Below are 26,231 nucleotides of genomic sequence, written 5' to 3'. Positions count from 1 at the left end.
TAAACTTCCTGCAAAGGAATCCATGTCTCCTAGGCTATTGCCCAGGAAATCTGACCTGAGACTTACAGAAAAGCACTCTGCTACACATTTTATACATGCACTCTTACTTTCATGTTCATTATGTTGCAGTATATCAACACAGTAAACATTAAAGCCACTCAAATCAGCCAACATTTAAAATAAAAATTAGGTTTCCATCACATTTTATTAAATGGTCACAGTGTCAACTTGGCCAGCTCTTTCTATTTCTCTTCATTTAGATACCCTAAGTGTCAACTCCCAAGTACAATGTCTCACTCACATGAGAAGAAGGATGCTGGTAAAGATGATCGTCGCCCAGGAGCAAGCGGTCAATGTAGCCAGCGGCTCCTCCAGTACAATTTGGAAACTTCCCCAAATCTCCAATGCCACCAGGCCCAAGATAACCACTAGGGAAGAAAAAAATGTATATTATTTGGTAAGACTTCAGAAAGGCTATACTGGCCACTAAGCAGCCCAAAAAAAGAGCCTTGGATATGTACAAGCCTAAAGAATCCTCTGGCTCCATGCACGTGACTGCTGCCCACACTGTTAAAGCAGGAAGGAAAATTTCTATTCAAACTAACACTAAAAAAGTCTCAGAGACATTTCTCTGGACACATACCAGAGTCCACCTCCAATACCAAGGATGCCTTGGAGAAGAAAGAGTGAAAGAGAATTCCTCTGACCTGAGGAAAATGAAAACTCAGAACCCAGAAACTCTGACTTGGCAGAAAATAATATGAAAAACAGGGGATTACCCAAAAGAGGTCACTTACATGGGGCAACCAGGAACTGGTAAGAAGAATGTCAGGCCCAGCCAAATGCTTTCCAGCATCAGAATGCAGAGCCACTGTGGCCAGCTAGGTATGATGTCCCGAAGAGAAGAACAGCTTCTCTCCTAGGGGAGGGGCAAAAAGGAGAATATGTAGGAACTAAGTGCAAATAGAACTGAAAATAATATACAACATAAGTATTTGGAAAATTCCTTGGAATTCGTTTCTTGGCTATTACAGTATTGCAGTATTAATAATAAAACATACACTTACATATTTATTTAATATGCGTTACATTGTCTCGATGCTCCCTCTCTATGAAATATCACAGTAAAAACATCGGTTAAAATAAATCAGTGGATAATTCTATTCCTTGATATATACCCAAGAGAATTTAAAACATATGTCCACACAAAAACTGGGACACAAATGTTCATAGTAGCATTATTCATAATAGCCAAAAATTGGAAAATACTTACCAATTGGTGAATAGATAAACAGAATGTGGTAAATGCATATGAGGGAATATAACTCTGCCATAAAGGAACAAAGTACCAACACATGCCTCAACGTAACCGAGTCTTGAAAACATTAGGTTAAATGAAAGAAGCCAGAGAGAAAAGGCCACATAGTGTATAATTCCACTTACATGAAATGTCTGAAACAGACAAAGCTATATAGAGAAAATAAAGACCAGTGGTAGCCAGGGTCTGAGGGAGGGAGGAGTGAGGAGTGACTGTTAATAGGTATGGGCTATCTTTCGGGAGTGGTGAAAATGTTTTGGAATTAGATAGTAATGATGAATGTACAACTCTGTGAATACACTGAATTCTACATACTAAATGGATAGGTTTTATGCTCTGTGAATTATACTTTAATAATGGTTAATAAAAAAAAAAGAAGTTAAACTTTCGGAGCTGTTCTGGCTAAAAAAGGGGTACAGCCCATCCACTCTTGGTGTCCCATCTTCCACCTCCCACCCAGCCCCTCTCCCAATCATGGCAGCCCTGAAAGAGTCTCCACAGAACTCCTGAGTCCCACAGAAGGGATGTGAACTACTGCGCGATAGGGAACTATATACTACTGATATAGAAGGTTAACTGCGCTCCATGTTCACTTGTGCATGTCCAGTCTCCTCCTCAAGGAAATCTACAGCCAGAGAACAGTGACACATTGACAAGGAAGGCAGAGATGAGATCAAGTTACAATACTTAACAAATACCCTCCAAAAATATAAAACTAAGCAATCATTATAGAATAGAGAGAACAGGGAATTAATGATGAATTCGCTAGTTAGAAATACTGAAAGAAGCTAGAAAACAAATAAAACTTGATTGATTTATTGTTAAGGAGGACCTCAAATGGAAGAATTTGAGGAAATGGAAGAATTAGAACTTTTACCTTTATTAAAAGAAAAATATAGCTCCCACCTAGATAAACTCAACTCAGATATTTATAGTAGGACAGGAAAACAATCTCAAAAGAGATGATATTCTCACATATTTATTTTAAAGAGAAAATATGCAATAGCCAAATACAACATTGTCATCCCCAGGCCCTGCTTTGGCATTTTTTTTTCAAATTTGAATCTTTATAGTATTTGTATAGATGCTAAAATGTTATGAGTTTTTATGTATCTTATTTCCTCAAGGAAACTGGAAAAAGAAAAGGCAATAATGCCCCAAAAGACTCTAGTCTCTAGATGACAGTGAGGCTATTTAATGTCATCAAGAACACCTGTGATTAAGGGCGTTACATCTTAGAATTTACTGAAGTCTAGCATTGCTTTTAGAACTCAAAAAAGTTCTAAAAACTAAACACTAAATTCTAAAGTGATTTTTCCCTCTTTATTAAAAAAAAAAAAATTTCTCACCGAAGCACAATTTTCAGGCACAGGTTTAGCAAAAAGGAGCTCTAACACAGCAACCACCAAGTAAGTCACTCCCAGCCTCTGAAGCACACCAGGAATTCGCACTTTATTCCAAGACACTGCAGGAGACACAAATTAAAATCTTAACTAACATTTCTCATCTCACCCCAAGATAACATTACTTTTTTCCTAAGGGGGAATGCACATCTATACTATACTTAAATAAGTCTTTTTTAAGCTTTCAGAGGCAGAAATACAATATGGTCAGGGAACAAGGTTCAAACCCAAGTTCCAAGAACAGAACAATGCCAGTCAGTAGAAGGATGGTCAGGAACAAGACTCAACCTCAAAACAGGAAGCTGACCAGTTGAGAGATTGGGTAAGAAAAAAGTATGTTATTAAGGTGTGAGGACAGAGCAAGGACTACCTTTAGTCATAAAGTTCATCTCCCAGCTTTCTCATTAGGAATCTGGATTCAACTATCAGATACACCAAGAAATTGCAGACCCAGCACAGCCTGTCCTCCAGGCTACACGACTGTATCACCAGAGGAGAGTAACCCTGTAATGAAGCTGGTCCTACCGGGAGCAATGGCTCATTTTTTGGAGTGCCATCAAATCAACTTTTCTTTGACACTTTCCCTTTTAATCCCAAATTGGAAGTGACCTTTCCCTCCTCCGAATGTTTAGTCTTCCAGTAAAATTGCTTATTCCCGAGGGATTCATTTGGCTATTCTCTAGATGTGTGTTTTTTGCCAAGGACACTATAAGCCTCTGGGGGAAACTGGCCATTGCCTTCCCCCATTCTGATTCTGGTTCCCAGCACAGGGATTATATCCTTCCCTCCCTCTGCTTTCCCATCTCACTGGACACCACTTCATTGATGATATAGCTGCTCATCCCTCCAAGCAACCCAGCTGACAGACAAGTGATGACAAAAGTGGATTCCTGAACTATCATATAATAATAAAAGTTGAGGAAATCAAAGTGGCAGGGTCTGAGAACCAGATAACCTGGTGTGGTCCTTACTCTACCCTTTACTATATTTAGCATGATCTAAAGAAAGCACTTTGATCTCTCTAGGCCTCAGGTTCCTCCTTTGTACAATAGAAGGTTTAAACAGTCTTGGAGCCTCCTCCCAAGCCTAAAATTCCATGAAGATAATATAATAATGCCCAAAGTTACGTAAGCTTTATATATACTTCTCTAATGATGATGCTTTTTTTGCAGGAAACTGAGATGAGGGAATTACATTTCTCTCAAATTATAATATGTAGTTTCTGTATTTCAACCAGAATCTAACAGAAGGGGAAAAAATACTTACATGGACCAAGGCAATAATTGGGATTCACGATAACAATTCCTATGCAGATTAACAGAAAACTCCTCCAGGCAATTTTCCCCAGCAATTTTAATTTTGAGGATCCCCGCTGCAGTACAGAAGTCATTGATAGAAAAATCGAAGATCCCATAATAAATACAAACCTAAAAGAAATTACTATTAATAGGCAGCCATTTTCAATTTTTATCTATATATCATAAACATTTTCTAACATACTACATAACTGAAGCAACACGAAGTGTTTGTTTTTTGTATGCTGCGTGGCAAGGTCACATTTCATTCTTTTTCTATTTGAGTATCTTGTTATTACAGCATCATTTGTTGAAGTTTTGTCTGGCTGGTTTTTTTGTTTGCTTGTTTGTTTGGTTTTTTTGGGGGGGGGAGGAGAGCGCATGGGCCAGGAACTGAACCTGGGTCTCCCTCATGGCTGGCGAAAATTCTACCACTGAACTATCCTCGCATTCCCCTACATGAGTTCTTTAAAAGTAGCCAAATATTGAAATAACACCAGGTTAGTAGTGGAGAAAAAGACGTAATGTAATCCTGTGGGACTGTGAGTTTGCTGACAATACATCTTCAAGTCCTTTTAAATGAGGGAAATTGTTAATGCAATTCCCAAGGACAATCCTATTATTTAGTTATTAAAGTTAAACAATGATGAAGATGTCAAAATCCTCCCAAGGACAACCCTATTATTTAGTTATTAAAGTTAAACAATGGTGAAGATGTCAAAATCCAAATAACTAGATAGTTACTAACACTCAAAGTCCTTGAGAAAGCAAATATTTCAATAATTTCTAAATTTACTCCATTTCTTGAAAAAAAAAAACTGAAAGCTTTATTTTTTCTCTCTCATTTGGTCTGAGCCACACATCTCTTTACTTTCCTTTCCTTTACTACACATTAAAACCATTTCTTTTTGATTGTATAATGATATAGCTTTCACAATGTGACTGTGTGATTATAAAAACCTTGTGACTGATGCTCCTTTTATCTACCTTATCAACAGACGAATAAAACACATGGAATAAACATGAATAATAGAGGGAACAAATGTTAAAATAAATTCAGAGTGAAATGCTGGTGACTGGTGAGGGGGAGGGGTGGGGGTATGGTATGTATGAATTTTTTCCTGTTTTCTTTTTATTTCTTTTTCTGAATAGATCAAATGTTCCAAGAAATGATCATGATGATGAATATGTAACTATGTGATGATGTCGTGAATTACTGATTGTATATGTAGAACGGAATGATCAAAAATTACGAATGTTTTGTGTTTGTTTCGTGTTTTTTGGTATTCAAAAAAAACATTTCTTTTGAAAAAAAAATCAGAAGACTAATTTTTCTAATTATTTGGCTAGAGGTTACAAAGATGATGAGTGTGCTCCTGCTGCATTCCTCGAAATCTTGACTTCTCTTCCTGGGGTCAATTTAATTGGAGAAAAGCCTCTAGTAATAGGAATAGGAGTCAAATCCACTTTCTCTGCAACCTCAGAGAATATACATACATAACTACCAGGTTTTCAGGAACATAAAACTTCTCCCTACCTAAGTCCTTCTCAAAAAAAGATGAGTATCTCCCCAAAACCCTGAATTCATATGAGCAGTGAAAGACAAGGGACCAAAGACATAAAACAATGGATGGTACTATCTCCTAGGAATAAAGCAAGGCTTCTCAAAGCATCACAGTGCATCTCACATTGTAGAGACTGTGCTCCTTAACAAGAACAGCATGCCATATATGATAAGAGAGAGTCAGGATGTTCCTCTATTATTTTAAATTTTAATTTATTACTATCGTTGCCCTGCTACATATTTATCATACTTGCTGACACCAATTTACTGAATTTAAGAAAATGTGATTTTATTCTTATTTTAACAATTATTAAAATAAAAGAGTATATTCAGAATTTATGATTTCCTATAAAATCATATGAATTTCATCTATGAATTCCAGGATCTGAGGACAGAGTACATCATACCTACATTAACAAAATGTTTTCCCCTATAAAATTATGCTTTCATGTTCCCATGTCTTATATAAGAACAAAGCCAACTTGAGAACTATTCAGTAACACATGGTCCTTATAGCAGCAGAAATGTGCAAGTAACACGTGCCTCTGGCCCAGAACTCAAGGCTGGTCTCTGAGAGAGACTCCAAGCCATTCAGGGAAAAATCAAAACAAAAACTGCAGCTAAGCCATAAAAAAGATGATGGTAGATGGGGAAAAACTCAGTGCCAACTCACCATGGAAACACAAGGTCAGCCACTGTCAGTCCTGCAGAATAACATAAGTAGAGACATTAAGAAAAAGGACTCTGGAATACATGTTCCCTAAACCTAAAATGGACTTGATTACATACTGACACAGAAAGTAAATTCTTTATCAGAGGGTTTAGAGGAAAACACTTAATTAACACACACAGATACAAAACACACATACAAATGGATTATTCCCTTGAGGCTGCTCTACAACCAGTCATTGGGCTTGGGGAATTTCTAATTGAACACTTCTTTGGAAAACCAAAAGAGATGTAAGTAGGCAAGTGAGTGATCTCTAAGCAATATATTAAGAGCGATTCAAAACCCATTCTTAAATCAACTACCAAGCCAGATTCACAGGCATTATTCAGTACAGCATAGACTAATCTTAGTTCAATACCATCCTAAGTAGATGTGAGTCTTAAAAGAGAATTCTCAACAATCCTTTGTAATAAAAAGCATATCTAGAATATAACACTGATCACTGTTGGGGATTCAATCATATCCCCCACAAAAGACATGTTCAAGTCTCAATGTGCACTCAGGTGAGTGTGAACTAATTTGTAAATAAGACTTTTGAAGATGTTATTATCAGTTAAGGGGTGGATTTATTTGTGAACAGGATTCTCAATGATGCCATTCAGATGAGACCAAATTGAAACAGGGTGGGGTGGGCCTTAACCTATATGACTGGAAACCTTATAAACATAAGAAATTCAAACACGTTCAGTCAGTAGAAGTCAGAAGTTAGAAGAAGACAAAGAATGAGAGGGATCACCAGAGACAGAGCCAGAGATTCAAGCCAAGGAATCCCAAGGATTGCAGCAAACCAACACCAGAATGCTACAGCCTCCAGGAGAAAGCACGCTGGCTGAGACCTTTATTTTCGACTTCTAGCCTCCAAAACTGTGAGACAATAAATTCCCATTGCTTAAGCTAACCAGTATGTGGTATTTTTCACAGGAGCCTTGGAAAACTAAGACAATCATTTCAAACCACATTCTTAACAGAGCCCCACAGCCAGAGGCTTTGAGATTTCATGATCACTACAGTGAAGCACTACAGATTCACAGCACACTAAAGGAAGAACACAAACTCAAGGGCTAAAAGAATCGTTAAGGTAATGGTCATTCTATAGGGCAGGAGTTCAGCGGCTCAGAGGAGGCTGTGGGCCCTCATCTCTAAATCCTGAGCTATTCTGAATGATTCTCCTGCCCTGCAGCTCTCTGAATGGACCTATGCAAGCGATATTACCTTTTGGAAATACCTTACCATTCCAACTCGCATGCTTGAAGTACCAATATTTTCCTCCTCCATAATTAACGAAAACCATGAGTATGAGAGATATCCTATAAAGCAATAAATAGAATGCTATCAGGGCTTGTATATGTAGCAAGACATGACCAAGTTGCAAGAGATACGTTTTTACTTACAAGTTACAGTCATGCAATAATGCCATTCTACTGGACAGTTTATGATACAAGATGAGACTTAAAAGAGCAAGAAACTATTATTTTCTAATCACTACAATTATAACCATATATTTAAACTCTTCTGTTGCCAACATTTGCATCATTATGTCCTCAGGAAAATTTGGAATGGCAATAAAAGATATAACTATATAAACATTTCCAATAATTCAATTTTACGCTATTTAGATGTTTTAGATGAATAAACTGTAGCAGAAGGGCCAGAGAGTTGAGGGCTCAAATCCTGGGTCCTTCTCTCTTATTTGCCGTATGACCATGGGCAAGAGTCACATTGGTTATTTCTGTTCCTTCAACTATAATTTTAAACTTTATTTGAAGAGTTTGGTCCAGACCTTCATTCTTCTACCAGAGTTATAAAATGCTAACATTTTAATATATGACTCTGGAGATCTACAAAAAAGGGCTGATATTCAAGATGTTTTACTAGCAGTGGTGAAAGGCAAGCACTTTTTTGACCACACTTTGGAGTTTTATTTCTAGACTACACCATCTTCTCAATTGTCAATTATTGACTGGACATGGAACTGCAGTTTGTAGGCCCAAGTGCAGCCACTTGCCCAAACGCAAATGACAAAACTATTCATATAAGCCAAAAATGATTTCCAGCTTTGTCATACTACTGCTCTCCAACAACGTATTATACTGGCTACCGGGAACAGTTTTCAAGAAAGGAGAGGTTACTGACAATATCTTTATATCCAAGAAATCTTCTCTGATACACAAAATAAAAGGCAAGTAAAATAATGATTCAAAATTTAAAATGTGCTTACACATAAAGTGTAATCCTACAACTACCTGTGCCCACAATGTTATAAGGAAGCCCCACGTACCCCCTGAATGTGTCCACACAGCGGAGGCGGTGTGGTAGGGCAGACGGGCGCCATGTTTCTGACTGGGCATCACCACTGAGAGCGTCTGCCCTGCTTGGAGATCCCAGATCCTTCAGAAAACAAAGAAGAAAGAGATAGTAATTCATAACACTAAGGCGTAAATTTCATTTTACTGTTTTTTAGGGAAGAAATTAACAGAGTGGAAAGTTAACATAGTTTTTCTGAGCAATACTTCACTTTTGTAAAGATCTAGAGGTTTCATTTCTCACTTTGCTTTTCTGTGAGCTTGCCAGTGGCAATGCTGATAAACAGCCACAAACACCATGTTCATAAATGCATCCAGTGTTAAGAGCAGAAGCAAATGTGTCCACATATGAAACTGAATTTATTAACACAAACTCAATGATATATTTAATTATAGTAGATCATCAGCATTTGGAAATTTAATATTGATGCCTCTTTTTGTTTTAATTTTGATACTCTCTACTTAACTTGATCAATTCCAAAACATATCTCTTTGTGTGAAAAATGTCTCCAACCTTATGATATCTGCTCACAGTTTCAACCTCATGGAAAAAGAAAGAAGCTAAGGGAAAGGTTGCTATTTATTAAAATACAGGGTATATGCCCTGCCTTCCACAGAATATATAAGATTAATTAAACTAAAAATAGTAATTAAATAGGGAATTGTAAACTCTAAATTTACAGACTATCCATAATGCATTCTAATAACTCACAGAATTTATGAGGCGATCAGTTTCTCGAGAATTTATTGCTTTTGAAATCCAATTATTAAAGTCATCCAAGCTGTAAATAAATAAAGGCTCAGTTGATTTATTTCCTTTGGCAGAATTTTCAAAATAATTAGATATCATAATTAAAATAAATTAATTTAAAGGTCATATTCTCTTTGAGTCAAAGAATTAAACATTTTTTAAAGTTTTTAACAAAGCAAAAATAGAAACCAACTCCTATAGCAGTAGCATTTATTAATGTACAACTTTTACAGCAGTTCTCTCATCAATAAAATAGGAAAAATGATAGAGTTTCCACTAAAGAATTGTTGTGAGGTTTACATGAGATAATCAACTTGGCTGAAATTTTCATCAAGAATGAAAATTTAATTTTAATTTTATTAAAATTAAAACTGCAAACAATTAGAAAAAAAACAAATGCTCACATCTGTGTTGACAGGATGAAATACAGCTATTAAAATAACAAGAATGCAGGCTCTTCCCATACAAAGAAACATGATTAAATATAAAAACAAAAGCTCAACTTGCATTCTTGATTGCAACAAAAAAAATGCAGCGCATACACTAAGAAAGTGTGAAAGTAAATTTGAAGTGATTCAAATAATGTTAGCATTTGTTTTTTTCTATATGATTGCATTAGTTCAAATAGATATCCAGATTATATTAAATTGATTTACATGATAACAAAAGATAAAAATGTTAACTGGGTTTTTTCTTTAAAATGAGATTATGACTTGGAAAGGAATCTTTCAAGGAATATCCCTTAGCTTGGCAAAAACAAAACCATTCATTTGTTTTGCATAAACTTTGCCATAACTGAAATATCCAACGGATAGAGGTTTTTTTTTTCCCCCTTTTCTTCTTCTATTCTTTTTTTCCCCTTTGGTCAGGGAAAGGCTCAAGCATAAACAAAAGGAGAAAAACTAGTATAATGAACCTCCAGGTAATCATGACCCTGTTTCAACAAGTACTTGCCCATGACCAATTCTATTTCATGTATACTCCCACCCACTGCTCCTCACTCCTTCGTTGGATTATTTAAAAATCCCAGATATCATATGATTTCATCCATAAATACTTCAGTATGTATCTCTAAAAAATAAGAGCTTTTTTATTTTTAAATATATCCAGACTAGCATTATCACATTTGAAAATATTAACAGTAATTCCTTCATTTCATCAAAAAGCCAGTTTAATTTCCCCAACTGCCCCAAAAATGTTTTTTTGTTTGTTTGCATGGGCAGGCACTGTCTCTCCAGTATGGCAGGTAAGAACTCTGCTTGCTGAGCCACCGTAGCCCACCCCAAAAATGTTTTTTAAACAGCTGAATTGTTCAAATCAGTGTCCAAAAGTGATCACACAACCAATGCATATGCTTTTAATTTCTTCTCTCCCCCCCACTATTCAGCTCCCATTTCTAGTTTATTTAGCACTAATAACATCACCATCACATGAAAAACATTAAAATAGAAACATCTAAGGAAGGATGAAAAGGAGAAGTCAAGACTATTTTAAAACACACAAACAAAAAAACTTAATTCTCTTATATATGCTCGTTCTTCAAGTAAAAAGCAGACAGATACTTTATTCTCATTACTTTTCAGATTCTTTTCTGGGTCAGACTAACCTGAACTTCCTAGACTTTCATAGGTATGCTAGGAAGTGATGGGTCAAGGAATGGGACTCTTGCTTTGCCAATAACAGCATTCTGCACAGAGGCTGCAAGAGCAGAATCACTTGCAAAGAGAAGTTTCAATTTCACAGTGGAGTAACAGGAATTTCTTCTTTTTGCAAGTATTGATCTCAGCAATCATTTACTTAAATAAGTGATGTAATAAAACCCCATTCATTTTAAAAGCACCAAATGAAACCACCCTAATAAACCTGAGCAGCACTTGCAACTTATCAAAAGACTGACAACATGATTCCTTAATTCAAAGAAATGAAACACATGTGCTGGAATTTTACTTAGTCACTAAAAAGACAGGTTAAATGTCTGCTTCTATGCAGCAAATAATTCTTTTGCCCTTACCACACAGTCATGTTTCTCATACTTGGAATTAAACTATTCCTAGGATGCACAAAGTTAGAGTCAAAGCGCATAAATGCTCCCAAAGTTTTTAGGGTATCCCCTAAAGGCTAGTTTTGTTTTGTTCTTTGCTTTGTATTCAGCTACAATGAAATCTTGTGATCCTTCCTGAGACCCTAACAGGCTAAGCATGTGACAATTCAATGTCACTCCTTTTAAAACATGAAAGAATTTTCCTTTGAAAGGTGATGAAACCAGACCTGGATCTATCTTACTTTCTCTCTTTTTTCTATTCTACTAATTCCCTCTCACCAGAATTGCTGCTCACCAGAAAGAAGACAGCAGGATCCCTCTCCAAGTTGGCTCACCCCAACTGGACCACCCTGTGATCCAGAGGCAATCCTCCCCCTCTGTCACCAGCTACCCAGGCTGGGAGAGACCTGGGAAGCCGGACAAAAAGGATGGCCCTCAGGGCTCAGGGCCAGAGAAGACAGAACAGTTAGCACTAAAATTTATCATAGGCCACTTCTAGTCAATATAAAGCAGGATGTAAGATTCTTTCAGAAAATAATTATTTCACAAACCTTTCCTTCTACTTTTTCAGCCATGTAGGAAGATCAAAGGCAAAATTCATTAGAACTAAATTATCATTTTCCTGGAGCCAGGGACTATGTCTTACTCTATATTGAACATCTAATAACTAGGATTGGACTGGGCATGGTAGACACACAGTAAACCTTCATTTAAAACTGAAATAAATCATTTGCAGAGTTAAAACTAGCCTTCCCAGATATATAGTTTCTATGTTCTCCTTTCCTCCATTGTGCACTCCCCTCATTTCTGCTTACCTCAGTAAGAACCTTAGAAAGGATATTGCAATGATGAGTACCAGACCAACAAGGAATGCGATACTCACAGCTATAAAAAGAAAAGAAAAAATATTCTCACCAAAACTATCATGAGCATCAAAGTTGTTTCATCATTACATTTAATCTATAGATGAAAACTGAAAACGAAAATAAAAAGAGGGAAAAGCCCTTTATCCCCACGTCAAATTTCCTATAAAATAACTGAGAACATTCTTCATGAGGAGAGTGCTAATTTTCATTATAAAAAATATCAAATGTACACAAAAGTAGAATTTTATAATGAACCTGTATATATCCATCACTAAGATTCTAGAATTATCAAGATTCTTATACTGTTGCTTCATCTATTAGTACCTCCCCAATCTCCTTTTTTTGGCTGAAATACATTAAAGCAAATCCTAGATATTATGTCATTTCATCTCTATACACTTCATCCCTACATGCAGCTCTAAAGTAGATGGACCTTGTAAAAGATATATCAATATCATGTACCTCCAGACACTATGCACTGAGAAGGGCACATCACTTCTGCAATATTCGTATGAGAAGGGCATACCCCTCCTAATCATGAGAAAACATCAGGCAAATCTAAACTGAGAGATGGCCTACAAAATAACTAGCCAGTAATCTTCAGAAGTGTCAAGGGTCATGACAAACAGACAGACCAAGGAACTCTAAGATTGAAGGAGACTAAAGAAACTTGATAACTAAATGCAATGTGGCACCCTAGATTGGCTCCTGACCAGAAAAAGGATATTAGATGGTGTTGCTTCCTGTAAAGCGGAGCTTGAAGGATATTAAGGAATGATGAGAAAGAAAGAATAAAAGACAAACAAAGATGGGTTCAGGGGGTCTGAAGCTCAGCAAAAACAGACCAGAGACATCAGACAACTTTATTCTTAATTGGTTCCTGCTTATATACTGCAGGATTCACATGACAAAGAGTATGCATGCACCTGGTGAGAATACAGAGTGCTTACTTAAGACCACCACAAAGAACCTGGGGCTAAGACAAAACAAACTTTCTCTTTCCCCTAGACTGTTCTCCATTAAGCAAATTACTATCTCCTCAATTTCTTGCCGCTACTTTGACACCAGCTGCTCCCAACAAATTTTGCAGGTCTTGTTTAAACCCTGGGCTCCTACAAGATGGGACAATTGGAGAAATCTGAATAAGATATGTAGATCAGTTAATGGTATTGTACCAATGTTAAGTTCCAGATTTTGATAACTGTACCATGGCATAACTGTGAAATGGTTTTTATAGTATGAGTTTAAAGGAAGCTGGGTAAAAGGGTATATGGAAATTCTTTTTTGCAAGTTTTCTGTAAGTCCCAAACTGTTTCAAAACACATAGTGTTTTTTAAATGAGCCTTATGTTATATAACCACAATGTCATACAAAACTGACAATAATTTCCTGTTAAACATCTAACATTATGTCCATACTCAGATTTTCCTGAGTGTCTCAGAAATGTATTTTTGCACTAGTGTGTTCAAATCAGAATCCAAACAAGGTTCACATTTTGCATTTGCTTGTTAGGAATCTTAAATCTTGTTTAGTCTTTAGCAGCCCCCCTGCCCTCTTTTCCCCAAGCCACAGACTTGTTTTAAACACTAGGTCAGCTGTCTTTTTAGTATGTCTAGATTTTTAGACATTTAGATTTTAGATTTGTCTGTATGCTTTCTCATGGTGTCATTTAACTTGTTCCTCTATACCTCATACTTTCTGGGACTGCGATATTGGCTGGAAAAGCTTAACTAGATTCAAGTTCAACTTTTTTTGGTAAGAATGCATCACAGTTGCTGCTGTGCACTCCCCATTGCATCCCATCAGGAGGCATCACCTGTGACTGATCATGTATCCGATCAATGTGTGAAGCTGGTAAAAGCCACATCCCTCCTTTGTAAAGCTCCATTTTATCTGAACTTTTCATCTACTCATGATTTTTGCCTGAATAAATTATTTCTAATTAAGAGGTTGAAAAATATTCTGTCATACCTGCCACATTTATTAGCTGGAATTATTCTGTAAAAAAACTTACCCTCATCAACTACAGCTATTCGGCTATCCTGAAATACAGCTGTTCTAGTCTGCTAGATGCCAGAATGCAATATACCAGAAACACAATGGCTTTTAAAAGGGGGAATTTAATAAGTTGCTAGTTTACAGTTCTAAGGCCGAGAAAATGTCCAATTAAAACAAGTCTATAGAAATGTCCAATCAAAGGCATCCAGGGAAAGATACCTCGATTCAAGAAGGCCAATGATATTCACGGTTTCTCTCTCATCTGGAAAGGCACATGGTGAACCCAGTCACAGTTTCTCTCTCAGCTGGAAGGGCACATGGCGAGCAAGGTGTCATCTGCCACTTTCTCTCCTGGCATCCTGTTTCATGAAGATGCCCAGGAGGCGTTTTCCTTCTTCATCTCCAAAGGTCACTGGCTTGTGGGCTCTTTGCTTCTCATGGCTATATCACTCTTCTCTGCTCTCTCTGAATCTCCTTCTTTCTCCCCAATGTTTCCTCTTTTATAGGACTCCAGAGACTTATCAAGACCCACCCCAATGGGTGGAGACATGTCATCACCTAATCCAGCTTAACAACCATTCTTGACTAAATCACATTTCAAGGGAGATGATCTGACTACAGTTTCAAACACAGAGCACTGAATAGGGATTATTCTGCCTTTACGAAATGAGATTTTGATTAAAACATGGCTTTTCTAGGGTCCATAAATCCTTTCAAGCATATTCCACCCTCTGGACCCTGAAAAAGACATGCTTTCCCCCTATACAAAACACATTCATTCCATAACAATATCATGGAACCTTAAACCATTCCAGTAACATTTCAAATACAAGATTAATACAAGATTAAAATCTGTACAAAGTCTCATCAAAGTTAGTTAAAAGCATGGACAGTCCTAAGGCAAAATTTTCCCCATTTGCTCTGGACCTGTAAAACTCAGAACAAGTCAGAAATGTACAAACTCCTATCAAAGTCAGTTACAGGAATAGTCTGTTCTAAGGCAAAATTATCCTGTCTCTGGGGCAAACTTACTCTCTCCACCGGCTTGGGTGGGTCCGCTCTCCTGGCCTGAGGGTTCTTGACTTCAGACCTCAGCCTCCATGGTTTTGCCTCTGAAGTTACTTTTTCTCCAGTGTGTCTCTTCTCTGAACCCCCCAAGTCCAGACTGGCAGCAGATCTGTTTATACAGGTCCCACAGCACCCTCGTTGGCTTTCTATGCAGTAGCCTTGGTTCATGCCCATTGACATAAGGAGTTTCCACAGATCCTTCCAGGATAGCTCCATGTCCAATCCTGGCTTTCTCTGAAAAGGCTGACTGGTTTCACATTTGGCCAAGTCCTCACGTGGGGGAATGTTCTCTGGTGTCTCCTTTCCAGGGAGCCCAGAATTCTCCAGAACATCAACTTCTGGTTTCTTTGTACCCGAGTTCAATTTTCAGCTTATCTCTTTCCTGTTGCCTTTCACTGTGAGAAGAAACCAGGCTGCACTTTCCACATTTAATTTGGAGATCTCTTCTGCTAAATATCCAAGTTCATGGCTTTTAAAATCTGCCTTCCAGCCAAAGCCACCAGTCAATTTTGCCAGATTATCTGCTATTTTAAAACAAGGCTCATCTTCCTTCCAGTCTATAATAACACAAATCTCATTTCTGTCTAAGGTTTTATCAGAAGTGTCTTTAGAAACCACATTTCTATCAATAGTCTTTTCAAAGCCTTCTAGGCCTTCTCTATCAAGTTTCTCACAACTCTTTCAGAATCTCCCCCTTATCCACTTAAAAAGCCATTTCAACATGTCTGGTATTTGCAAACTGCAGCAGCAGCACCCCACTCTTTAGTACCAAAATCTGTTCTAGTTTGCTAGCTACCAGAATGCAATATACCAGAAACAGAATGCCTTTTAAAAAGGGGAATTTAATAAGCTGCTAGTTTACAGTTCTAAGGCCGAGAAAATGTCCAATTAAAACAAGTCTATAGAAATGTCCAATCAAAGGCATCCAGGGAAAAATACCTTGGTTCAAGAAGGTCGATGACATTCAGGGTTTCTCTCTCATCTGGAAACGCACATGGTGATAACAGTCAGAGTTCCTCTCTCATCTGGAAGGGCGCATGGCAAACATAGCGTCATCTGCTAGCTTTTACTCCTGGCTTTCTGTTTCATGAAGCTCCCTGGGAGGCGTTTTCCTTCTTTATCTTCCAAAGGTCACTGGCTTGTGGGCTCTCTGCTTCTCATGGCTATGTCATTCTTCTTTGCTCTCCCTTAATCTCCTTCTTTCTCCAAAATGTTTCCTCTTTTGTAGGACTCCAGAAACTTATCAAGACCCACCCGAATAGGTGGAGACATGTCGTTACCTAATTCAACTTAACAACCACTCTTGACTAAATCACACTTCGAGGGAGATGATCTGATTACAGTTTCAAACATACAGTATTGAATAGGGATTATTCTGCCTTTACGAAATGGGATTTTGATTAAAACATGGCTTTTCTAGGGCCCAAACATCCTTTCAAACCAGCACAATAGTTAAAACAGGAAAGGCAGGATAAATCCTTAAATCTTTCCTTTTCATTGACTTTTTTTTTGTATGCTGCATGGTAGGATCATATTTCATTCTTTTTCCATGCGAGTCTCCCGTTATTGCAGCACCTTTTGTTGAATATTTTGTTTGTTTTTGTTGGTTTCTCTGTCTGGGAAGTGCATGGGCTGGGAATCAAACTGGGTCTCCTGCATAGTAGGCGAGAATTCTACCATTCAACTACCTTGGCACCACCTTAACTGACATTTTAAATCATCTTAATTACCATCAGGTGCTCCTGTAACCTTCAAAGGCAACCAAAGAATCATTTTTTACTTTTGTAGGGGGAGGGAGGGTGCAGATGATGGAAATCTCTTTGTCCTCTCTCTAGTTTGATGATGTTGTATATTTAAAGTGTTTTCATCGATAACATTCATTATTCTTTTTGATGCTTAAATTGTCCCACTTTGGCCCCTTCCGATTGGCTCCTAAATTCTTTTAACATGACCCAACGGTCTTCAATAGGTTCCTTGTGAACTGTAATGCCACAGGGATTCGTTACTGCTCCTTTAAAGTCAACATACGTAATATTATCTAAAGTGGCAAGGGATGGATGGAAGAGAGCTCAGAGTAACACATTTTCCTCATTGGAGTTATTAGAGAATGAATGAATGATGCTTCCTTAATCTAAGTGGACCTCTGGACTGTCAGCATAAGACACATAAAGGAAACACTTTACCCTATATTCTAAAACCTAAATGCGATAGATAACCTATAATCAAGGTTTTAAATTACAGAAAGTATCATAGATTGCTCTGGTTTACAAACAGCACCTAAAAACTAAAACCTTTAAAAATGGACATTTAAAAATAGCAAGAGTATACGTACGAAGGTTGCTGTCAACTGGATTCTCATTGACAACTATGTCACAAGCAACTTCGCTGACTCCATTATGGAGGGGTTTTACCAAGAGAGAATAGTTTCCAAATTCTCCAAATTTGTATTCCAGACTACAAAGAATAGATAAAATCAAGGAAAATGGTTAGATTAGGAATAAGGAGTTGAATTTTGCAGATGTCATCAAAGCAGAGTGATATGCATTCCTGGGTGGAGAAAAGGAAAGGTATAGAAAAATATTTTAAGGGGAGGAAAAAGTAAAACCCAAACAGGACAAAAACAGAAGAAAATGCAAACTTCAGTTAGGTCAACATCAAAAACAAGTACAAACCTACAAACTTCTCTCTCATCCAAGGTATCCTTAAGTTGCAGGAAGGATCGATACTGGGTGCTCACTGCCACAGGTGCAATGCTAGGCTTCCCTTGTTTTCTACTTCTTGAAACATTGACTAGAACCTGATACAAGCACTATATAAGAAAAGCACAAAAGGTAAACTGTTAGGGGTTTTTGAAAGTTTGTTGATTGTCAAAAGATCCTGGAATGACTTTTCCTTCATACGTATTTAAAAAACTATTTATATGTCAACAATAAAATTTACCTATAATTTCATATTAAAAAATAACTAATTATGTGTCACTATGGAATTATATAATATTTATTCATAGGCAAAATTTTCATAGTTAATATAGCCCACCTTAAATTTAACATTCTATGGTTTTACTTAATATTATTTAACATAAATTTCCATGATTCACCCCGATTTACATATTAAAATTTGCAATTTTTAATGACTGCATTATATTCCATCAAAAATTATAACTGTGTGTGTTTAGGTTGCTTTCAAAGCCTTTTTTACTTTCTTTTTGTTGTTCTTGTTACATAAATTATATGGTTTTAAAAGATCTGCAGCTGAGGTTCTTGTTCCTTTAAATTCTTTCCCTATAGAAAGAACCTCCAGATGGTTCTCTGGACCACATAAGTCCTGAAACTTAGAGGGCCCAGCCTCTCCAAAATATCAGCTAGTTCCATCTCCCTACTCCATATTACTGACAGCCCCTTCCAACATGAAAAAGTTAGAATGGCCATAGCCCAAATACCCCTAAAGAGTGGGATAGAAAGATCAAAGGTGATGGTGGAACTATATAAAATGAATATGACTACTGAATCATTAAACTGATATTTCTTTTAGTCGCCAGTATCTTAGAGCAGCTAGAGGTAAAAACCTAAAATCATGGAACTGTAACACATACCAACTCTGAAATCCGTTCTACAACTAATCGTTGTGCTGTGCTTTGAAATTTATTGCTTTTTCGTAAATATGTTATTTTTCACAAAAAAGAAAAAAAAAGGCGACTGCGATATTAAAAAAATATTCCTTCTAGTCTCCTATATTCTGGAGCAGCTAGAAGGAAAACTCTGAGATGATGGTATGGTAGCCCTTGACAAACTCTGGGATCGGTCCTGTAATTACTTGTTGAAGAGCGCTTTGAAAACTATTGCTTTTTTGTTTCTTTGCTTTGTATATATGTTATATTATACAATAAAAATTTTTAAAGAAAATTCTTTCCCTATGATAAATTTCAAAAAGTGACATTAATGAATAAAAAAATTACCATTTTAATGGTTCTTGTTAAATGTGGCCAAATCGTACCCATAGAAGTAAAACCACAATAACATATTTCCCACTAGCCTAATAAGGATTTTAAAATCATTTTTCTTTTTCTTCATTGATTATACTGAGATACTAATGATATCTCAGTATTAAGATTACATTTTAAATTAACTGAAAATGTAATTTACAGTAATAATTTCTCTTTTGTAATTTTATATTTCCTCTGGTGTGAGCCATACATTAGATGCCAAGTTTTCTTGAATATAATTTTTTAAATTTAATCTCATATATATTAATGTAAAAATTTAACCATTTCAAATATTTTTCCATTCTACTGCTTTCCTTTATATTTTGTTTTTAATTACAAGTTTTTTAAATTTTAAATAGTCATACTGGGGGTGCAAGGGTAGTTCAGTGGTAGAATTCTTGCCTGCCATGCAGGAGACCCGGGTTCGATTCCTGGCCTGTGCACTTCCCAAATAAACAAGCAAACAACAAATGAAAAACCAAACAAAAATTCTACAAATGGTGCTGTAAAAAGGGGATACTCACATGGAATAAGAATGAAATGTAACCCCTGCCATACATACAAGGAAAAAAAAAATAGTCATACTAACATGACTCATCATTTCTTCTATTCCTCCATTAGTTTAAATAAATTATTCTACCTTTTTTAGTATGCTTCATATAGAATATAAACTTTATTTTAATACAACTTTTACACACTTTCCTCAGACGTAAAAACTTCAAGCTCTTTAAAATAAGTTAGCATTATTTTTTTCCTAGAACTATTCTTATCTAGTTAAGTAATTCTTATCTGTTTTGCATTTGATTCTTCAATCTGTCACCTACATCACTTTGTGGCAACGATTCCTTTTTATTTAATGATGCTCTTACTTGCCCTACAGCTAATATACTCACAACATAGTCTTTTTCCCCTCAATTTGTTTTAACTTGGATCTTAGACCTTTTTCCCGTCTTTTATATAAAAGACACTTTGCTTAGTCTCTGAAGTATACGTTTCTTGTGGCTTTGGAATTTTAGATATTGCTGATTTTTATTTCAGAGTTATTTTATGGCCTTTTTGTAAGCCAATATATCTTTTCCATATCTTGGTTTACTTTCAAAAAAAAAATTATTTTCTTTGTTTCACATTATTTTACAGAACTTTTAATGGGTTCAAACAAATATAGGCATCCTCATGTATTACTCTATCATCTTTTCAGCCAGTGCCCAGACTAGAGATTTTGTTTGTTTTTAAAGTTTATAGTAGGCAAGCAGTACACATTAAATTATCTCCATGTACCAGTTTTAAAGTATTATGTACCCCAGAAAAGACATGTTTTAATCCCGATTCAATCTTGTAGAGGCAGCCGTTTATTTTAATCCTAATTCAATACTGTAGGTAGAAACTTTTGATTTGATAATCTCCATGGAGATGTGACACATCCACCTGTGGGTGTGACCCTCTGACTATATGGAGATGTGATTCCATCCATTCCAGGTGGATCTTGATTAATTTACTAGGATCCTTTAAAAGAGGAAACATTCTGGAGAGAATTAGAAATGACAGAATGGATAGAAACTTCAGAACAGAGCTGACACAGATGTTGACACTTGGAGAACAGAGACACAGATGGCTGGAGATGCTTGGAACCCAGCTGCTGTTGCCATGACATATTAAGCAAGCCAGAACCCAGCCACAGGAACAGAGGCTGAAAGCAACAGAGCCTGGGAGCAAGGGACCAGCAGATGCCAACCACATGACTACCAAGGTGACAAGAGGTATTCCTGGCCCATTAGCCTTCCTTGAATTAAGGTATCTTTTCCATGGATGCCCTAGTTTGGACATTTTTATAGGCTTACAACTGTAAATGTGTAACCTATTAAATTCCCCTTTTTAAGAGCCATTCTAATGCTGGTATATCGCATTCCAGCAGCTTGCAATCTAACGCATGCTATAATGAACCTCTCAATTTGGAAATAGAGTATATTTTATTTTACATAGAAGAAAGTCCTTAAAACACAACAAAGCTTACAACAGGAATAAAACTTTCAGATAAAATAAATTCCTTATTATCAGAGGCAGATCCCAGGAATAACTGCCAATGCCTCAACTTGTGCCTCCCCTCTGTTCTCATGAAACTTGTCTTTAGAGAACACCCACTTGTTTCACTCCTTCCTTTCTTCTTTGGTCCAACAAGAGGGTTATATATTAAACAAAGAAGTAAAATAAAAAATGATCTCTCAATTTTGCTCATCACAACAAAGCGCTTTTTAGAAAAATGGATAGGGAAAAGAAACTAACACCTCTCACTGCTAGACATTCTTCCCTGATTACGTTTCTTTCTATAAACAGCTTGCTTGTTTCCTTACCTATAAAACCGTAAGATACTATATGAAGGGCTTCAGGTATGGAAGCATTAAGAATCATATTAACCTTGCCCCAAAGCAACAGAATTGTGATAAGCACAATACATACATGATAACAACGTTCAGTATTCCAATAGACAGTCAAGTTTGTCCCAAGTAATTCATTATAAATGAGCAGCAAAGCCTCATCCATCTTCAACTCCACATGGCTTTTGTTGTCCGAGTCTGTTAAGAATTAGAAAGAAAGGTTAAAAAAAAAAAAAAGGCAATCTGGAAGAGTTTCTCAAATGCTTACACTCTAGGAACTCCCTTCTATCCCACTAGGGGTTCCTTTCATTCAATACTTTGTACGAGTGTGCACACACATTCCCTTTTGCACAACTGCCTCTACTATAAGGATTCTGTCACATCCAGTAAAAGGATTGTTTAAGGAACAAGAGCTCAAATGTGACAGGCACTGAATTTAGTTTCCACATATCTTCTAGTTCGATAATATGACCACCTCATGAGCTAGGTATTTTCTCCTTTTTATAGATGAGGAAATTAAGGCTGACAAGAATTTGATAACTGCCAATGACTGACAAAGTTACTCAATTAAATCACTGACTTGAACTCATTTGTGTGATTGCAGAGCGCAAACTTTTTCCTCTACATTGTTACTCAGCTCTGACCACAGCATGGGCATCCCCTGGCAGCGGTTACAAATGCAGAACTCCAAATCCCAGATGCCAATGACTGACAAAGTTACTCAATTAAATCACTGACTTGAACTCATTTGTGTGATTGCAGAGCGCAAACTTTTTCCTCTACATTGTTACTCAGCTCTGACCACAGCATGGGCATCCCCTGGCAGCGGTTACAAATGCAGAACTCCAAATCCCAGATGCACAATTTGTGTGTTAGCAGGGTTCCTGAGTAATTTCCACACACTTTACAGTTTGAGAAGCCCTATCTTATAAGACTTCGGAGTTCTGAATCTCCTTCAGTTTTAATGGTGGATATAAGACAAGCATGGAGAGAAGATACCCTCAGTCTGAAAGGCAGAAAGACCCACTGCTCCTATATCCACATGGCTTGGCTTACAGCTGTCTAGATAACTTATGTGATATTCTGGGGATAGCACAGAGACGATGCATATTTTTTAAATTATGTCTGCCTATGTGAATTGTTTCTGGCTAGTTAAAGCCAAGTGGTTCAAGTGAACAAAAAAGTATTTGCAAAGTCCCCTTGGGGGAAGGAGAAGAAAGGGTGAAAATTCAACTTCCCCATTTGCAGAATCCTTGATATTCTCGCAAGCAGTGGGGACAACCAAATCACTCTTTCAGTACTGCTAGAGTAACTATTTAGTTTTAATATTAGACCTTTATTTCATTTACAAATGTTTAATTTCTGGTACTAGCTCTCTGCTTATCAGTTGCACCTCTGCTGGGCATATGTTTTAAAACATATTTTACTTATATACATTTTTTTCTTTTCAACCAAATGTTGAGTCCTCAAATTATATGATGGAGTTCTTAGCAAGAAATTCTCAAGCCCCAATCTGGACACCAGATGGCACTAAGGCCCTGGGCTGTCGGGTCAACACTGCTTCATGAAGGTTCTGGAGGAGGAAAGCTTATGTTCTCCCTCACTACACAGAATTACTATTTACAAACCACTCATCTTTCTTAAATCTCTTTATTAAGTGGTACTAAACTACAAAGAGAAAAACACAGACCGGGTTTGGTCCCTGACATGCCGTGTGACGGGGCAGATTACGTAACCTCACTGCGTCTGCAGGGGGTGGGGGCTGCATATAAACGGTAATCGCCCGGACTTTTGCAAAATTCATTCAATCTCTCTCCTACTTAGGGAGGAGGCACAGTCTGAACTACACACAGAGACACCCAAGTCCCCAGATTCTGATGGGATGAGGAGGCAGAGGAAGGTAGGCGATTCTCACGTTCCCAGGTGATAGTCCACCTAAACCCCGGACTGAATGGGGTTTGCTACACACTTGACCAATTCCACTATCCCTGGCGGAAGAATCCCCTAGGGAGGGGCGCGTGCCCTAGAGGGCCTCGTTCCATGGGTCTGAAAGGCGAGCCTGGAATGTTGTGTTTTTCACTATTTCCCGGGTGACATTCTGAGCCCAAGTTAGGGAAACACTGGATGAAACACTGGATGAGCTAAGTGCCTCTCTCTACCCCTCCGCCTCACACGAAAATCATCTGGGGCTTTTGAAAACCACCACAGCCCAGCGACCGCCGCGGCCCCACCCAGGACGCGAGCCCGTGACTCGCCGAGGTGCACCGTCCGCCCGCGGTTCCGACATCCCAGCGCCCCGCACGGCCCGGCCCGCCCGCCCTTCACCCGCGCCTCCCAGCACCTCCGAGGCAAAATTCGCCTCACGGAGGGAGGCTCGCCCGAGTTATTACGATCTTTCCTCCGCTACCTTCTACTGAGTTTTTATTAGACCCAGAACATTTGAGAGTTCCAGCCCAAGCGCCTAGAGAGACCGTTCTCACCCATTTTCTCACGACGGGTAACGAGTTTCGGGTGGCCCGGCCAGAGGCTCCGTCCCCGCGCTCCTAGGCTCTCCTGCCCTCCCACCCCCGAGACTGGGAATGGTCTTCGTTCCAATCCCACCAAATCGTAGGCACAAGGGCCTCTGGGAAAGGGAATTCGGTAACGTAACCTCTTCCAGTTCCTCCACACAGTACAGCAGATTAAGAACGGAGGGTGAATAAACCACGTTCTGGGCCAGCCCGTCTCTTACTCACCCTTGCATTTGGGGAGAAACAGGCAGCCAAGTCAAAGGAATGCTAACTCTCAGAGAAAAAGTCAACTGAAAACCTTGCTGGGGTGTCCTAAACCCTCGTCCCGGGCGGGCAGGCGCGGAGCCGCCGGGCGCACGCAGCTCACGGAGAGGCGGTGTCCTCGCCTCCCGCTCGCGGCAAACGTAGCCGCGCCACCCGCCTTCTCCACCGCCAGGGTGGCCCGCGCGACTCTTTTTGTTTTTCCATTGCGGTGGGCGGGGGCAGGTAGTGTTTCAACGTTGGCGTCTCCATTTCACAAAGCCCCAGTCTCCACCACGTCCATAGCTGTGGTGCCTGCACCATGGCCAAATTTGTCTAAAACAGGAAGATTTCCGGTCGGGCGGAGCAAGCAAAAGCTAAGCCCAAACCAAAACTCCAGCTCCGGAGACTTGTTTTCAGGGCGCAGGCACGCTCCCGGTCCCGTGCTGGCTGTGGGGCGGCGCCTCGCCCCGAGGGGAGGAAGCAATCGCGCGAGGCCGGGAGCAGGGCGCGCCTCCCGCGGGCCCGACGGCCGGAGGGGGCGCAGCGGCGCAGGAGGCGCCCGAGGCCGCCGGGAGCCGGGAGCCGGGAGCCGCGGCGCTCACTCACCTGGCAGCGGCGTGGATTCGGCGCCGCGCTCAGGAGAAGCGGAGGGGGCCAGAAGCGCGGCGCTCAGCACCGACGCGGCCACCAGCAGCGCAGCCAGCGCGCGACCCGCGCCCGGCGCCCCGCTCATACCGCTCGCCGCAGGCGCCAACTCAGGCAACCGTTTCCGCCGCGCCGCCGCGTCGGACCCTGTTCTTTGACCTCCGCCGTGGCGCCGCTCCCGCCCCGCACACCCGGGCGAACCGCCGCCAGCGCCGCGCTGCCCTGCCCGGCGCTTCTCCGCAGCAGACGGCCGCGCGCCCGTCATCGCCTCCCCCTCCGATGCCGTCACCACCGCCGCCGCCTGAGTCACGCGCGGGGGGAGGACGGGGGTGGGGAAGAGCCTGCCCAGGGAGCTGGGGGAGTCCGGGGCGGTGCCGGCCAGAGGAAGGTCCGAGGGGCTGGGCCGCGCGGCCGGGGCGGGGCCCTCTCGGCCCTGCCCTGGGGATAGCTTACTAAGAAAGAACTGGAGTCCCTCCTCTTTGCGCCCTGGGGAGGCCTCCGTAAACCAAAAGCCGTCGTTCTCCCGCCCCTCTCCTCTCCCCTTTGCAAAACTTTGCCAAACTCCTGCATCCTGCCATTCATCATACAAATGGGTGTTAAGAGTTCTCTCTCCTAGAAATGTCGTGGTAAGCCAGACAGAGGCCTTCCCTCTAAGGCGTTTCCTATCCAGAGGGGAAGACTCATCTTAATTTGCCACGAAGTGGATTCTTCACTTTGAAGAGTTCTTTTCCAGTTTCTAATGACGTGAAAGGCACAATGACCCCATAATTCCACTTCTAGCTACATGTGTGGAGAAACAATCACATGGATAGGCAACATATACAATAGTGTTGTAGCAGCATCGTTTGAAATCGCAAAAACCTGTAAACGGTCATCAATAGGAGCGTGGATAAATTGTGGCATAATATACACAACAATAAAATGATTTCGAGCTCCATGTGATAACATGGATTAATCTCAAAAATAAAGCTGAGAGGAAAATGCTAGTTGCAGAAGAATACCTTTATAATACATTTATTTAATAAAGCCAAGCAAAACAATATTATATATTGTTCAGGAATACATACATATGTAATAAAAGTGCATATGGAAAGATAAACTCTTGTTCTAGTTTGCTAGCTGCCAGAAGGCAATACACCAGA

General features: G+C 39.2%; 1 protein-coding gene across 5 annotated transcripts in view; it reads right to left on the bottom strand.

The window, feature by feature from the left end:
• HGSNAT (heparan-alpha-glucosaminide N-acetyltransferase) overlaps window positions 1-25,354 on the bottom strand; it is an 83,803-nt gene extending 58,449 nt beyond the window's left edge. For 3 of the 5 annotated variants that reach the window (XR_013172374.1, XM_077152655.1, XM_077152654.1), the window contains exons 1-13: window positions 25,051-25,274; window positions 21,774-21,889; window positions 18,010-18,146; window positions 17,670-17,791; window positions 12,221-12,290; window positions 9,326-9,395; window positions 8,589-8,698; window positions 7,541-7,617; window positions 6,254-6,284; window positions 3,988-4,148; window positions 2,668-2,783; window positions 798-919; window positions 302-428 (exon numbers count right to left, since the gene is read on the bottom strand). Coding sequence is in view for 4 of the 5 variants with exons in the window: in XM_077152655.1 (XP_077008770.1) it covers window positions 302-428; window positions 798-919; window positions 2,668-2,783; window positions 3,988-4,148; window positions 6,254-6,284; window positions 7,541-7,617; window positions 8,589-8,698; window positions 9,326-9,395; window positions 12,221-12,290; window positions 17,670-17,791; window positions 18,010-18,146; window positions 21,774-21,889; window positions 25,051-25,177 (1,386 nt within the window). In the remaining variant the exon portion in view is untranslated. Of the gene's footprint in view, window positions 1-301; window positions 429-797; window positions 920-2,667; window positions 2,784-3,987; window positions 4,149-6,253; window positions 6,285-7,540; window positions 7,618-8,588; window positions 8,699-9,325; window positions 9,396-12,220; window positions 12,291-17,669; window positions 17,792-18,009; window positions 18,147-21,773; window positions 21,890-24,426; window positions 24,561-25,050 lie in introns of those variants that run through there. The other 2 variants (XM_077152653.1, XM_077152656.1) reach the window with 2 other exon arrangements.
• Between the last annotated feature and the right edge of the window lie 877 nt (window positions 25,355-26,231).

This window comes from Tamandua tetradactyla, chromosome 3, assembly GCF_023851605.1.
Source record: "Tamandua tetradactyla isolate mTamTet1 chromosome 3, mTamTet1.pri, whole genome shotgun sequence".
Lineage (NCBI taxonomy): Eukaryota > Metazoa > Chordata > Mammalia > Pilosa > Myrmecophagidae > Tamandua > Tamandua tetradactyla.
The sequence above is the reverse complement of the archived record's forward strand: the minus strand, read 5'-3'. Positions and strand labels throughout refer to the sequence as shown.